The 16,017-nt window shown below is 45.7% G+C and overlaps 1 protein-coding gene across 1 annotated transcript in view; it reads left to right on the top strand.

The window, feature by feature from the left end:
• Positions 1-16,017, top strand: part of RAP1GAP (RAP1 GTPase activating protein) — a 97,103-nt gene that overhangs the window by 48,628 nt on the left and 32,458 nt on the right. Inside the window, exon 3 of the mRNA XM_069079240.1 lies at positions 360-453. Coding sequence (XP_068935341.1) covers positions 360-453 — 94 coding nt within the window. The remainder of the gene's footprint in view (positions 1-359; positions 454-16,017) is intronic.

Here is a 16,017-nt window from a genome sequence, read left to right on the forward strand (position 1 = left end):
ACTGTGTTACACCGTATAGGTGTTAGCTCTTCTGATTTTATACTGTATTGTGTTACACCATATAGGTGTTAGCTCTTCTGATTTTATACTGTATTGTGTTACACCGTATAGGTGTTAGCTCTTCTGATTTTATACTGTACAGTGTTACACCATATAGGTGTATAGGTGTTAGCTCTTCTGATTTTATACTGTGCAGTGTTACACTGTATAGGTGTTAGCTCTTCTGATTTTATACTGTATTGTGTTACACTGTATAGGTGTTAGCTCTTCTGATTTTTGATTTTCTGATTTTCTGAATATTCCTTTCAGTCTTCTCTTCTTGGGGCTTATTCTGACCTCTTGTTTTCTTTCTCTTACAGGAGGAGTGATGGGCAGAGCCAGCCCTTCCCTCATGCATTAGACCTGCCCCGAGTGGACTCTGCTCCTCCCCACACAGCTTCCCTCTATCCCAAGGTAAGGTGACCTCTCCTCTCCATCTCAGGAAACCTTTCAGTGAGGAGACTGGGCAGGGGGGGGGTGTGGAGGGATAAAATGAGGTGAGCAATGATCCAATGAGCTTGACATGGGTTTTTTACAACCCCAGGGGATGAGTTTAGTGACAAATCATTAGAGTCAGGAGAATCTGGGTTTGAATCCTGACTGTCACTTACTAGCAATGTTGGACAAATGACTTCTCTCTGAATGTCAGTTTCCTTATCTGTAAACTGACAATTATGGGATTGAGCTGTATGAACTCTGAAGTTCTGACTGGCTCTAGTTCAATGACCCTAGGACTTCTCTGAGTCTCAGTTTCCTTATCTTTAAAATGGGGGAAATAATATTTGTATTTTCTACTTTCCCAGGTTGTTATGAGGAAAGTGATTTTTTTTATCCCTTATGTGTTATAGAAGAGGGAGCAGCTATTATAGTATCTTCATCATCATTATCACCATCATCATCATTCACTGTCACTAGTCTCCTGGTTCTTGACAGTGTGGTACAGTGGAGAGGTGGTGCAATGATTGGAGTGCTCGGCTTGGAGTCATGAAGACCTGAGTTCAAATCCAGCCTCAGATATTTCCTAGCTGTGTTACTTTGAGCAAACTATTTAACCTCTGTTTGCCTCAGTTTCCTTAACTGTAATATGGAGTTCATAATGACACCTGCCTTGCAGGGTTTTGAAAATCAAAGGAGATAATATTTATAAAAAATATGTTTGGCACAGTGCCTGGCACATAGTAGGTATAAGTAAATACTTATACCCTTCTCCTTTTGCTAGGACCTCTTCCACCTCTGATTTCCGGTGTCCTAAGGCCCCTCCCAGTTCTGACATTCTGTATTATTTTTTGTTTGTCTGTTTTTAAATATCAACTAAAGTTTTATTTTAAAGAATATATATTTTTGGAAATAGTATGTTATTTTTTCCAATTAAATGTAAAGATAGTTTTCAGCATACATTTTTATAAGATTTTGACTTCCAAAATATTCTCCCTTCCTCCCTTCTTTCCCCCCTCTCCAAGATAGCAAGCAATCTGATATAGATTATACATGTGCAATCATGGAAGCATATTTTCACATTAATCATGTTGTAAAAGAAGAAACAGAACAAAAGGGAAAAGTCACAAGGGAAAAAACAACAAAAAAGTTAAAATAGTAGGCTTCGATCTGCATTCAGACTCCATAGTTCTTCCTCTGGATGTAAATAGCACTTTCCATCATGAGTCTTTTGGAATTGTCTTGGATCATTGTATTGCTGTGAAGAGCGAAGTGAGTCTTAGTTGATCGTTGCGCAATGTTACTATTACTGTGTAAAATGTTCTCCTGATTCTTCCCATTTCACTCAGCATCAATTTATGTAAGTCTTTCTAGGTTTTTCTGAAATCCAGCTCCTCATCATTTCTTATGGAACAATATCATTCCATTATATTCGCATACTACAACGTGGTCAACCATTCTCCAATTGATGGGCATCCCCTCAATTTCCAAATCTTTGCCACCACAAAAAGAGCTATTGCAAATATTTTTGTACTTGTAGGTCCTTTTCTCTCTCTCTCTCTCTCTCTCTCTCTCTTTGGGATCTCTTTGGGATACAGACCTAGTAGTGTTATATTGCTGGATCAAAGGTTATGCATAGTTTTATAGACCTTTGAACATAGTTCCAAATTACTTTCCAGAATGGTTGGCTCAGTCCACAACTTCACCCACAATGCATTAGTGTCCCAATTTTCCCCACTCTCTCCAACATTTATCATTTTCCTTTTCTGTCAAATTAGCCAATCTGATATGTGTAAATTGGTACCTCAGAGTTGTTTAAGTTGCATTTCTTTAATCAATAATGATTTAGAGCATTTTTTCATATGACTTTAGATAGCTTTAATTTCTTCATCTGAAAAGAGCCTATTCATACCTTTGACCATTTATCAATTGGGGAATGACTTGTATTCTTATAAATTTGATTCAACTCTCTATATGTTTGAGAAATTAGGTCTTTATCAAAAATGCATCAATATTCGTTAGGGAAATTAGTCTATAATTTTCTTTGTTTTGGCTCTTCCTGGTTTAGGTATCAGCACCATATTTGTCTCATAAAAGGAATTTGGTAGGATTCTTCTTCACCTATTTTTCCAAATAGGCTATATATTGTTGGAATTAATCATTCTATAAGTGTTTGGTAGAATTCACTTGTAAATTCATCTGGCCCTGGAGATTTTTTCTTAGGGAGTTCATTAGTGGTTTGTTCAATTTCTTCTTCTAAAATAGGGTTAAGTATTTTATTCCTCTTCTGTTAATTTGGGCAATTTATGGTTTTGTAAATATTTATCCATTTCACTTAGATTGTCAGATTTATTGGCATACAATTGAGCAAAATAGCTCCTAATTATTGCTGTAATTTCCTCTTCAATGGTGGTGAATTCACTGTTTTCATTTTTGAAACTGGCAATTTGGTTTTTTTCAAATAAAATTAAACAAAGGTTTATCTATTTTACTGTTTTTTTTTTCATAAAACCAGCCCTTAGTTTTATTTATTATTTTTTTTTTTTTGCTCCATTCACTGTGCTACCTACCTGCCTCTTACTTTCAGTTTCATTACTCTATCCCTTGAGCTTCGAATTTCTAATTTGGTATTTAATTGGGAATTTTTAATTTGCTCTTTTTTCTAGCTTTTTAAATTGCATGCCCGATTTATTCATCTGTTCTTTCTCTATTTTATTCATGTAAGCATTCAGAGATATAAAATTTCCCCTAAGTACTGCTTTGGCTCCATCCCATAAATTTTGGTATGTTTCTCATTATTGTCATTCTCTTTGATGAAATTATTGATTGTTTCTATGATTTGTTGTTTTACCTAATCATTCTTTAGGATTAGATTATTTAGTTTCCAAATAATTTTTAATCTATCTTTCTGTGGCCCTTTATTACATGTAATTTTTATTTCATCATGATCTGGAAAAGATCCATTTGATGTTTCTGCCTTTCTGCATTTGATTGAGGTTTTTCTACCCTAATATATGGTCAGTTTTTGTGTGGGTGCCATATACTGCTGAGAAAAAGGTTTATTCCATTCTATCCCCATTCAGTTTTCTCCAGAGGTCTATCATCTAACTTTTCTAAAATTTTATTCACCTCCTTAACTTCTTTCTGTGTATTTTGTGGCTAGTTTTATCTAGTTCTGAGAGAGGAAGATTGAGATCCCCCCACTAGTATAGTTTGCTGTCTATTTCTTCCTGTAACTCTAAGAATGCTACACCACTTGGTGCATATATGTTTAGTATTGACATTGCTTCATTGTCTATGGTACCTTTTAGCAAGATGTACTTTCCTTCCTTATCTCTTTTAATCATATCTATTTTTGCTTTTACTTTGTCTGGGATCAGGATCACTACCCCTGCTTGCTTTTTTTTTTTTACTTCAGTCAAAGCATAATATTTTCTGCTCCAGTCTTTTACCTTTACTCTGCATGTATCTCTGCTTCAAATGTGTTTCTTTTCTTTTCTTTCTTTTTTTTTTTTTGCTTTTTGGAGGGCAGTTGAGGTTAAGTGACTTGCCCAAAGTCACACAGCTAGTAAGTGTGTCAAGTATCTGAGGCCGGATTTGAACTCAGGTCCTCCTGACTCCAGGGCCAGTGCTCTATTCACTGTACCACCTAGCTGCCCCAAATGTGTTTCTTTAAGCAGCATGTTGTAGGATTCTGGTTTTTAATCTGCTCTGCTATCTGCTTCCATTTTATGGGAGGGTTCATCCCATTCTCATTCATAGTTATGATTACTTTGTATTTCTCTCCATCCCATCCCCCCCTTTATACTTTTCTCTCTCTCTCTCCTTTCTCCCTCCTCCTCCTCACCAGTATTCTACTTTCGACCTCAATATGCCCTACCTTCTATCAGCCCCAAACCTTTTTCTTTTCTTCTTCCTCTCCTACTTCCCTATAGGGTAAGATAGTTTTCTTTATCCAACTGAGTCTATATTATTCCCTCTTTGAGCCAAATTCAGTAAGGTTCAAACAAGGCTCACTTACTCTCTTCTTTCCCTCTACTGTAGTAGGTCTTTCATGCCTCTTTATGTGATAGAATTTATCCCATTCTGGCTCCCTCTTTCCTCTTCTCTCAGTACAATCCTTTTTTTACTCCTTAATTTTATCACCACATCAAAGTCAACTTATACCCACACCCTTTTCTAACTGCCCTAACAGTGATATAGTTCTTTTTTTCTTTTTTTTGGAAAGGGGAAGGCAAGGCAATTGGGGTTAATTGACTTGGCTAAGGTCACACAGCTAGTAAGCGTCAAGTGTCTGAGCTCGCATTTGAACTCAGGTCCTCCTGACTCCAGGTCCAGTGCTCTATTCACTGCACCACCTAGCTGCCCCAGGGATATAGTTCTTAAGAGTTACAAGTATCATCTTCCCATGTAGGGATGTAAACAGCTTAACCTTATTGAATACCATGTTGTTTTTTTCTTTCCTATTTATCTTTTTATGCTTCTCTTGAGTCTTGTATTTGAAGATCAGATTTTCTATTCAGCTCTGGTCTTTTCTTGAAAGTCCCCTATTTCACTGAAATTTCATCTTTTCCCTGAAAAATTATGCTCAATTTTTCTGGGTAGTTCTTTCTCGGTTGTAATCCAACTCCTTTGCCTTCCAGAATATCATATTCCAGGCCTTCCTATCCTTTAATGTAGAAGCTGCTAAATCTTGTGTAATCCTGACACTGGCTCCATGATATTTGAATTGTTTCTTTCTGGCTGCTTGCAGTACTTTCTCCTTGACTTGATAGTACTGGAATTTGGATACAATATTCCTTGGAGCTTTCATTTCGGGATCTCTTTCTGGAGGTAATTTGTGGAGTCTTTCAGTGGCTATTTTACCCTCTGGTTCTAGGATATCAGGGTAGTTTTCTTTGACAATTTCTAGAAAGATGCTGTCAAGGCTCTTTTTTTTTATCATGGCTTTCAGGGAGTACAGTAATTCTTAAATTATCTCTCCTGGATCTATTTTCTGGCCCAGTTTGTTTTTCCAATGAGGTATTTTACATTTTCTTCTGTTTTTTCATTCTTTTGATTTTGTTTGACTAACTTTTGATGTCTCATAGTCATTAACTTCTACTTGCCCTATCCTAGTTTTTAAGAAAATGTTTTCTTCAGTTAGCTTTTGTACTTCCTTTTCCATTGGCCAATTCTACTTTTAAAGGAGAAGTTTTCATCAGTGGATTTTTTTTCCCATTTGGCCAATTCTATTTTTTTTTTTGGAGGGGGGAAGACAGGGCACTTGGGATTAAGTGACTTGCCCAAGGTCATATAGCTAGTTGAATGTCAAGTGTCTGAGGCTGGCTTTGAACTCAGGACCTCCTGACTCCAGGGCTAGTGCTCTATTCACTATGCCAACTAACTGCCCTCCAATTCTGCCTTTTTTTTTTTGTTAAGCAATCAGGGTTAAGTAACTTGCTCAAGGTTACATGGCCAGTTATTTCTGGGTGTGGTGCTGAGTATCTGAGCCCGGATTTGATCCAAGTCATCCCGACACTGGAGCCAGTGCTCTTACTCGCTGAGCCACCTGTCCGCCCCTAAGCAATTGGGGTTAAGTAACTTGCTCAAGGTTACACAGCCAGGTGTTTCTGGGTGGGTGCTAAGTGTCTGAGCCTGGGATTCGATCTCCAGGTCATCCCAACACTGGAGCTGGTGCTCTTACTTGCTGTGCTACCTGGCCACCCCTCAATTCTGTTTTTTAAGGAGTTATTTTCTTCAGTCAATTTTTGTATTTCATTTCCCAAGCTTTAACTTTTTTCATAATTCTCTCATTTTTCCCCAATTTTTCTTCTATCTCTCTTATATGATGTTCAAAAACCTTTTTGAGTTCTTCCAAGAGGACTTTTTGGACTTAAGGGCAATTCATATTTCCCTTTGAGGCTTCACATGTGGGCATTTGGACATTGTTGTCCCCTTCTGAGTTTGTGTTTTGATTTTCCCCGTTGCCATGGTAGCTTTCCATGATCAGGGATCTTTTCTGTTTTTTGCTCATTTTAAAAAGTTGAGCTGTGTTCCTGCAGTACAAGGGGCTCAGAGGTGTGGTCACTGGCTTTCTGTGCTGGGGCCTCTAGGACTGATGACTTGCCCACTGTGCTGGGGTGGCCCAGCCTCGTCACACCTGTTGTCCCCTGACTTCTGGAGCTGGCAGTTTGCCTAATGCAATAGACTTGAGGCCTCACAGTTGGTCTGCTGTGCCACTGGCCTGCTGAACTCAGTTGCTGATCTGTGCTGTGGCTAAGAGCCTCCTGCTGGCTTGCCTAGACACCCTTGCAATGGGCTGCCTTTCCTGAAGTCCAAAGTTATATTGGGCTGGAAAATTGTTTTACTCCATCTTTTTGTGGATTCTGTTGCTCCAGAATTTTTTTAGAAGCTTGGCTTAACATTTTTTCCAAGGGAAACTGGGGAGAGCTCAGGCAAATTCCTGGCTTCTTGCTGTCCTCTTTGACATTCTGTGTTCCAAGGCCCCTCCCAGCTCTGACATTCTCTGTTCTAAGGGTCCTCCCAGCTCTGTCATTCTGTGTTCTAAGGGTCCTCCCAGCTCTGACATTCAGTGAATCTAAGAGGTTGGAGTCAAGGTGCATTTTCCCTGCCAGTCACCCAAGGTCAGGCCGTGGAGCATTTTCTAATTGGACTCCTCTAGACTCCTCAAGCTCCACGTGGGAGCACTGTACCAGGGATGGGAACTCAGTTCTTCCCATGGGGAGAGAGTTTTGAGAGCCCTGGAGAAGGAATTCTCTCTCTGCCAGGTCATCCAGTCTGAGATTATGTACAAAGCATGTGATCCAGTGCTCTCTCTTCACCTTGTTAGCCCTGGGGATGTGATAAGGGGGCCCAGTCTGTTCATTGATCACTGAAATGTAAAACCACTTCGCTTGAGTTGCCAGTCTGGCATCTGACCCTGGGCTCTGCATAGCATGGGCAGGTTCAGGTGAACAACACCAGGTGTTTGCAGCACGTATTGGACCCAGAGCAAGGGAAAATGCCAAGGCCATTGACTTGACTGGGACTTGGACCTTGGCAGGCAGCTTTGCCCCCCTGGCCCTGCTGTTCTTTCTCTAAGAAGGAAATGAAAATATAACTGCCAGGTTTCTAGAAGTACACACACACACATCACAAATCCTCCCAATCACTGTGGGTTTGTTTTTTTGGAGGGGGCCTATCTCTGTATCCCCAATGCTTAACCCAGAACATAATAGGCATTTAATAATTGCTCACCAGGAGTGATGTCCAGTAATCCCTGCTTCTTGGGCTGCTGAAGCTGGTGGATTGCTTGTGCCCAGGAATTCTGAGCTGCATTAGGGCTCAAGAAGGGTGTCTACATTAAGTCTGGCACTAATATTATGAACCCCCATGAGTGGAAGACCACCAGGCTCCCTAAGCGGGGTTGTACCAGCCCAGATCTGAAATAGAGCAGGTTAAAGCTCCCGTGATAGTCAGCAGTGGGATCAGCCAGCAAGTGGCCAATTCCAGCCTTGTTGAGATAAGAACTTCAAAAAGCCCACTTTTTAAAAAAAGGCAGGTAATTAAAAACAAAAACAAGAAAAATGAATATTGACTTGACTCAACTGATCATAGGGCCTGGGTTCTGTTCTGGTGTCTCTCCACCAGGGCTTGCTTCCATCCTTATTATTAATCCATATGACACAATCATAACCCGCCCACCTCCTCCCCCACCTCCCCCACACCTGCCCCTTTTTGCCGGATGCTCAGACATCCCTATGCTAGCATGGCCCTCCCCTCCCCTTAGAGCTGTGTGGGAATGCAGGGCTTTTTCAGGGCTGCATTTCAATAGGTGCCCGGAAGCACTTGGGTCTAGGGAGCCAGTTGTGTAAATCAATATTTGCTGTTGTTAATTATTAAAACCAAAGCCGGGACTATGGCTGGAACATGCATCTCCGGAGTTCCTGCTGCCTCCAGCTCCCTGGGCCCAAAGCTGGAGCCAAAGCCAGCTGGGCACCCTAGGGGCCTGGCTGCAGGGAGCGTTGGCAGCTCTGGGGGCTCCCACAGGTTCTTCAGGACAGCCATTGGGAGCTCTGGAGGCCAGGCTTGGCCCCAGCCTTCTGGGACAGCCGAAGAACCTCAGGGTTCTTTGGCAGTGTGAGGGATGCTTAGACACTTCTTCAGCGTCTCTTGGGGTTGGAGAGAATCCTAAGTCCCTCTGCTTCTGAACAAGACCTTTACTTGGCCAGGGATGTGCAAGACTGTCTCCTGAATTGGTATCATCTTCAAACACCATTTAGACTTATAGATACTAGAATGCATGGGGCCTCAGAACACAGACTGCTAGAAAATCATCATCCCCATCTTAATAGATGACAGGCTTATAAAGAACATTATATACCTTATCTCATTTAATGACATAGAATGTCGCATAGAACACAGAATATAAGAGCAGGGAGGGACCTTAGAACACAGGATGTCAGAGCTGGGAGGGACCTTAGAACACAGAATATCAGAGCACAATGGCCCTTAGAACCCAGGATGTGACAGCTGGGAGGGACTTTCAGTGCCTTTAAGAAGCAGGTCTGCTTTCTTCCAGTTCTGTACTCTCTGCCCATCCTTTCCAGGGACTCTGCCCAGGAAAAACTCTGTAGTTATAGACGACTGAAAGCATCACATCTTGACCAGTTGCCAGAGGGTTAGAAGGTTCCTAGGACTCAAGCCATCAGGGAGAGGAAGGGAAGGCAATTCTAATCCAGCTGAGAGACTGCTGCTAAGCCTGTGGTACAGTGAAGAGAGTGCTGGATTTGACACCAAAGGACTTGGGTTCAAATTCTGACTGCCATTTATCACCTGTGGGATTCTTTGGGTCTCAGTTTCCTGATCTGAAAAATAGGATCAAACTAACCTCTCAGGTTCCTTCCATCTCCAAAACTGTGGTTCTCCAACAACCCTCCTCCTCATAAGCTGTTATGGTAGAAGTGAATGGGAGAGGGTGTCCCCCTCTTCCTTTGGGAGACAATCAGGGTCCTATTTTCTCTTCTTCCTCTCATTGGCAACTGGGAAGTAGTCATGACCTTAATCCCTCTTTGGGCCTCAGTTAACTGCTCTGCAAGGGAGAAGGGAGGATGAGTGAGAGAATACAGCACAGTGTAATGGAAAGACCACAGGACGGGTGCCACTGACTTTCTGTGTGATGCTAGACAAGTCCTTTCCCCTCTCTGGGCCTCAGTTTCCAAATATGTAAAAGGCAGAGTGTGAAATAGGTGATCTCTTAGACACCTGGTGGTACAGTGGGTTTACAGTGGTAAATTGGAATCAGGGAGACTTGAGTTCAAATGTGACCTCCCACATTTGCTAGTAGTGTGACCCTGGGCAAGTCACTTAATCTCTGTCTGCATTAGTTTCTTCAACTGCAAAATGGGGATGAATAATAGCACCTGCTTTACCGGATTGTGTGGGGATCAAAAGAGACATTTGCAAATCACTTAGCACTGTGCAGCACATAGTAGGTGCTTAATGCGTGCTGGCTTCCTTCCCCTCTAAGGGCAACTCTATCGTTCTACGATTCAAACTTTGTTCTAATGTCCCTCCCAGCTCTGATATACCATGTGGGAAAATTCCCTCTTCTCTGGTCTCTTTCCAATCTAACAGTCTTAACTTCTGAAATCCCTCCCAGTTCTGCCATCCTGGATTCTAAGGGATCTCCTAGCTCTGATATCCTGTGTTCTAAGGGCCCTAGTTCTGCCATCCTGGGTTCTAAGGGCCCTCCCAGCTCTGACATCCTGTGTTCTGAGGGCCCTCCCAGTTCTGCCATCCTGGGTTCTAAGGACCCTCCCAGCTCTGACATTCCGTGTTCTAAGGGCCCTCCCAGCTCTGAAATCCTGGGTTCTAAGGGCACTCCAGGCTCTGACATTGAGTTCTAAAGTTCCTTCCAGCTCCTATGTTGTGTTCCAAGACCTTCTCAGCTCTGGCTTTCTGTGCTCTCGGATTTTTCCAGTCCTGACATACACTGATTCTAAGAGGAAAGGGGCAAAGTTTTGGAGGCCGGAATGTCCTACTTCCCAGAGACTCGGGAAGCAGCTAGGTAAAAGTGCTTTGAGATCGGCCGTCCGCTGCTCTGCGGCGGGGTGGGCGGTCGGAGCCAGGCGGGACCAGGAGCGGTAGGGCCGGCTGGGCCGGGGGCGGGTTCACGCTGCCTCTGCCCGCCCCTGCCCCCGCCCCGCCCCGCGCCGCCCGTACCTGCTGGCCCGCCCCCTCGATTCCCCTCCCGACCCGGCCGAGCCCCAGCCAGCGCCACTGCCGAGCCCGAGCCCGAGCCCGAGCCCGAGGCCGGAGCGAGCGGGGCTGGGGCGCCGGGGCTGCCGGGCCCGGGGTCGTGGGAGAGTTGGCGAGAGCAGGGGCCGGGGCGCGGGCGCAGGGCAGGCGAGGGGCCGCGGGGGCCCGGGGCCGGCTCGGGATGGCGCAGCCGCGGCCCCCGGCGCCCCCCGCCCGCCCGCGGAGGGGCTCGCTGCCCACCGGGGCCGCCTGGCAGGTGAGTGGGGCCTGGGGCTGGCGGGAGGCGAAGGTGAAATCGGGATGGGGTGGGGTGGGAGTCGGGAAGAGGTGGTACCCGGGGCCGGCTGAGCCGCGTGAGGTGTGTGTGTGTGTGTGTGTTTTGTGTGTCCGCCCCTCCGTCCCAGTGCCCTGCCACGGAGGTTTCATCTGTGGGCTCCCAAGGCTCAGTGAAGGGGTAACTCGTACTCCGAATCTGTCCCCAGAACTGCTTTGTGGTGGGGGAGTTATGCTGTCACTGGACGTGAGTGAGTGAGAGACCCTGGCCCAGGTACACACTTGGAGTCCTCTGGGTGGGCTTGTGTATCTGTGTGTGAGTGGCCAGGACTGCCTGGTATAGTGTGTGTGGATTACACCCCAGTTGTGAAATTGTCTTCCTGGGGTTAGGTTGACTTAATCACTGACACTGTGTGTAACACTCTCCCAGGGTGTGTTGTCATTGTGTGTTGGCGTGACTGTGAGCCTGCCTCTGTGTGTGTGTGTTAGAAGCTGTTACTGTAAATTGAACTGAATACTCACAGAACCATAAAATGTCAGAGCTTGGTGGTCCCTCAGAACATAGTATGTAAAAAGTGAGAAGGGTCTTCTCCTTGGACCCCTTTAGGTGAGGACCCTGAGGGCCAGACTCTGGGGGGATCACACGGTAGGTGGAGGCAGAGCCCAGGTTTAGGCCCAAGTCTCCTGCCTCCCAGCCTGGGGCCCTTTCCACTCTGGGGCACTGTGGCCTGGGTCCTGCACACTCCAGTGGGATGTGCGACCATCAGTCCTGTCACTTTTGTGACCCCCAACTGGTTGGCCCTAGGTTGTGTGACTTTGCCTTCCCTACTCGCCACGATTATTGTGAAGATATTGTTTATACCCGAAAAGAACTGTAGACATGGGAATTGTCATCTGTGGGGTTGTGCTTCTGACATGCAGTGCTTGGTGTGTGTTGTGTGATTGGGTGTATATGGAGGGGACACTTGTTTCTGATGCCATAATTAGGAGCATTCATGGGCTTCCTCCTCTTGTCCCCAAAGCTTTTCCACAAGGAAAAACTTCTGCAAGGTTGTATCTAGATTTTGTATCGTCTCAGTGCATGTGCTCATGTATGGAAAATTTAGACAGGGGAATGGTAGGTGCGTGAGTGTAGGGTGCCCTTTTCTGAGTGTACATACACATGTTTCTCTGTGTGTTCATATATCCTTGTATGTGTCAGTGTGCCCCTGTGCTGGGGTGTAAGTACATGTATGGATGTGCTGCCCTTTCACCAAGGAGAGCAGAGCACAGGGGCAGTGGTTGGGCATTGGCAGAGGATTAGGGCACTTGTCTGGGAAAACTTGGAAAGCTCTCCTGGCCCTGCCAGCTGGAACTGCCTTCCCTTCAGGAAACCTTGATATGTTCAGTATTGGCACTGTAGGGGCAGGAGCTGGCAAACTTGAAAGCCCAGCCTGGAAGCGGCAGAGCTTAATGCCACATGTATGTGACTATAGCATTCATCAGGGTGGGGTTCAGGGAACGTGGGGGCAACAGAGAAAAGAGGGTTTGATTATCATTTAGAGAGAGGGAGAGAGGTTGTGTGTGTGTGTGTGTGTGTGTGTGTGTGAGAGAGAGAGAGAGAGAGAGAGAGAGAGAGAGAGTGTTGGGGGGGAGAGAGAAGGGAGGGAGGGAGGAGAGAGACAGAGAGAAACAGAGAGAGGAGAAAGAAAGCAAGAGATAGAGGAGAGAGTCTGTTTGTGAAAGAGATAGTGTGTGTGTATGTGCGTGTGTGTGTGTGTGTGTGTGTGTGTGTGTGTGAAAGACAGAGGGAGGGAAGAGGGAGAGAGAGAGGAGAGAGGAGAGAAAAAGGAAGAGATAACTAGAACAGGTATTGATGCTAGGTGTGGTCAACCTCAGCATCTTCTCTCCATATAGAGAAGCACAGGGAGGGTAGCTCTCATAAGAGACTTTGCTGTGTTCCCGTCACTTGCACTGAGGTCTCAGGATTCACTTGGAGATGGGGCCCTTACTAGAAGAGCTGTACCCCACGGGGACACCTGGGGTTGGTCCCTGCGGTTCCCTAGATTGGACCAAAACCCCCTTGGAGGGATGGAATCAGGGACTTCTGGTTCCTCCTCTGTGTCCACCTGCTGGGTCCAGCACACTCTTGACCTCTTTCTGAAAGCAGCTTGGCACTGCCCTGGGTGTGAGCAGGAGATGGTCTCCAGTTGCTGCTGGCATTAGGGCTATTGTCTCCCCATCATATTAAGAGAAGGAAGAGACCTTGAATATCATTTCATTTTACAGATAAGCAAACTGAGGCCCAGGGAAAGGAAGGGACCAGTCCAAAGTTGCCTAGTTAATGAGGGGATGGACTTAGGATTCAAACGCATGTCTTCTGAGTCCAAATTCATTTTTCTGTGCTGTTTTATCATTGACAACTAGAATGAGAAGTCTGGGGCCAGGGTTTAGCCCTTTCAACACAGATCTTCTGTGGGGGAGGGAAGATTTAGGGAATTTAGGGAACTCTTGTTGGGCTAGGGATGGGCTAGAATGGAGGGGATGTGGCCCTGGCTCCTTAAACAGGGGATTCATTTAGCGTAGGGTCTCTCCTCCTAATTTCGGACTGAGAAGGATAGAATAGAAGTGATCAACAGGGATGTCAACCCCAAGAGAAGTGAGGAGATGGTGAGAGCCCACCTACCCTTTCTAGAAGAGGGCTTAGGCTTGGTGGCCTGGTCCCAGTGGGCAAGACCAGGAGTAACCAGGCTCTCGAGTTAGAAGACCTATGTCTATATCTGATTTCTGGAAAGTGAGGCATTTGGACTAGGTAGATTACGAGGTCCCTCCTAACTCTGAGATTCCTTGAGGCATGGTAGGAAAGAGAACTGGATTTGGAACCAGAGAATGTGGGTCCAGTTCCAAATCTGCTGCTAATCTCCCTGTGACCTTATTCCAGTCACATAATTTCTCTAGGTCTCAATTTTCTCTTCATTAAGAAAACTTGGGACACAGAAGACTAGAACAGAACTTATAAGGAACATAGAATGTCAGAGCTGGGAGAGATCTTAGAACCCAGGATGTCAGAGCTGGGAGGGCCCTTAGAACCCAGGATGTCAGAGGTGGGAGGGCCCTTAGAACACAAGATGTCAGAGCTGGGAGGGCCCTTAGAACACAGGATGGCAGAGGTCGGAGGGTCCTTAGAACATAGAATGTCAGAGCTTGGAGGGTCCTTTGAACATAAAATGTCAGAGTTGAGAGGGTCCTTAGAACACAGAATATCAGAACTGGGAGGGCCCTTAGAACACAGGATGTCAGAGCTGGGAGGGCCCTTAGAAAATGTCAGAGCTGGGAGGGACCTTGATAGTCTGTTATAACACAGACTATAAAATGAGGGGACTGGAAGGTCACTAAGGGCCTTTCCAGTTCTAAACCATTTAATTCTGATTCAGTTGACTCCAAAGCTGGCACAGAGAGGACCTGGGCCCTTGGCTCTTTGTGCCCTCCCCAGCTATGGGGTATGTGCAGAGAAGTCCCAATGAGAGGTGTAGCCTATCTCAGCATGTCACCTTGGGGCTTCAGGCAGCTGTTGTGGCTGGTGTCACTAGATGGGGAGGGGGGACTCTAAGGGTTCAGAGGGACATGGACCAAGCTTCCCTTTGTGCTGTAGGGGGAAAAGCATTGCATCTGGACATGGGACCTGGGTTCTAATCAGCCTTTACACTTCGTGTGTTACCTTGGGCAATCTCCCTGGGTCTCATGTAAAGTGAGGGTTGGAGCAGGTGGGCTCTGAGATCTTGGCTAGCTCTAGATCTGGGAACCTGCAATTCTATGACCTGACCCTGCCCTTCCTCCTGTTTTCTCTGTTGCAGAACTCAGACTTGTTTGAGATGATTGAGAAGATGCAGGTGAGTGACCAGTCTTTTGGATCTCTAGGGAGCTCTAGAGGGGTGGGGGAATCCTAGATGTCCTGTTCTGATACTGTTCTCAGCCTAGATCACCAGGGTCCTCATGTCCTACTCGAAGGAGGCAGCAGCATCCATCCCCCTGTTGCAGGGGAGGTGGATCATGTCCTAGCACAGAGCTGTGCCAATGTCAGGCTGGTGGGTTCTGGGTTCCAATTCCCTGATTTCCATCTCCATCCTAATGGTCCTTGTGTCTTTGGGGTCCTGCTCTCCAGCTCAGCATTGCCTTTGCCTGTGGGGCTTAGGGCCAGTCTTGCTGTCTCTAAGTCAAGGCCTCCTCCAGCCAGCATCCCTTCCACTTGGAGCCCCCATGGAATGAGAGCATCACTGGGTGGAAAGGGGCCTTTGAGTTTATCTAGCTGAACTCCTAGCTGAAGCAGGAGTGGGCATCCAGCCCCTGGCTCATTACTCCCTATCACAGAGAGCCCTCTACCTGTAACAGCAGCCTGATCCATTTCTGCAGAACTTTCATTGGTCAATTGTTCTCCTTTTGGAGGAGCCCAGATCTAGCTCTGTGACTTCTCCTTGGTTCTACTCCTTCCCTTGGAGGGCACAAAGAAGAACTCTATTCCTTTTGTATTGTGGCATAGTGAGAGGGTATTAGACTGGGTTCTAGGCACAGGACTGCTACCAGTAAGCAGTGTGGCTTTGCGCTGCTTGGTCCTCTCTCTGGGCTTTAGTTTTTTGCTAAGTAGCATGAAAGAATTCCCTCCCAGTTCTGACATGCTGGGTTCTAAGGGCCTTCCTGGCCCTGATAGATTGTGTCCTAAGACCCCTCCCAGCCCTGACATCGGGTGTTCTAAGGACCCTCTCAGTTCTGACATTCACTGTTTTAAGGTCCCTCGTGGCTCTGACATTTTTGATCTAAGACCCCTCCGAGCCTGACTGTCCCTATGGGTTCTAAGAGCCCTCCCAACCCTGACATTTTGTGTTCTAAGGTCCCTCCAAGTTCTAACATTCTGGGTTCTAAGGAACCTTCTAAGCTTTCACAGTATGTGGATCTATTCACAGGCGTATACTCCCAGATGTCCTATTAATGTATTTGAAGGAGTTGAGAGGTCTCCATCTAGAAAGACTGCCAGGGTCATGACTGGTAACTCTT

Source organism: Petaurus breviceps, unplaced genomic scaffold (assembly GCF_028583685.1).
Source record: "Petaurus breviceps papuanus isolate PSGF00001 unplaced genomic scaffold, PetGlider_PUasm1.0 91041, whole genome shotgun sequence".
NCBI classification, from domain to species: domain Eukaryota; kingdom Metazoa; phylum Chordata; class Mammalia; order Diprotodontia; family Petauridae; genus Petaurus; species Petaurus breviceps.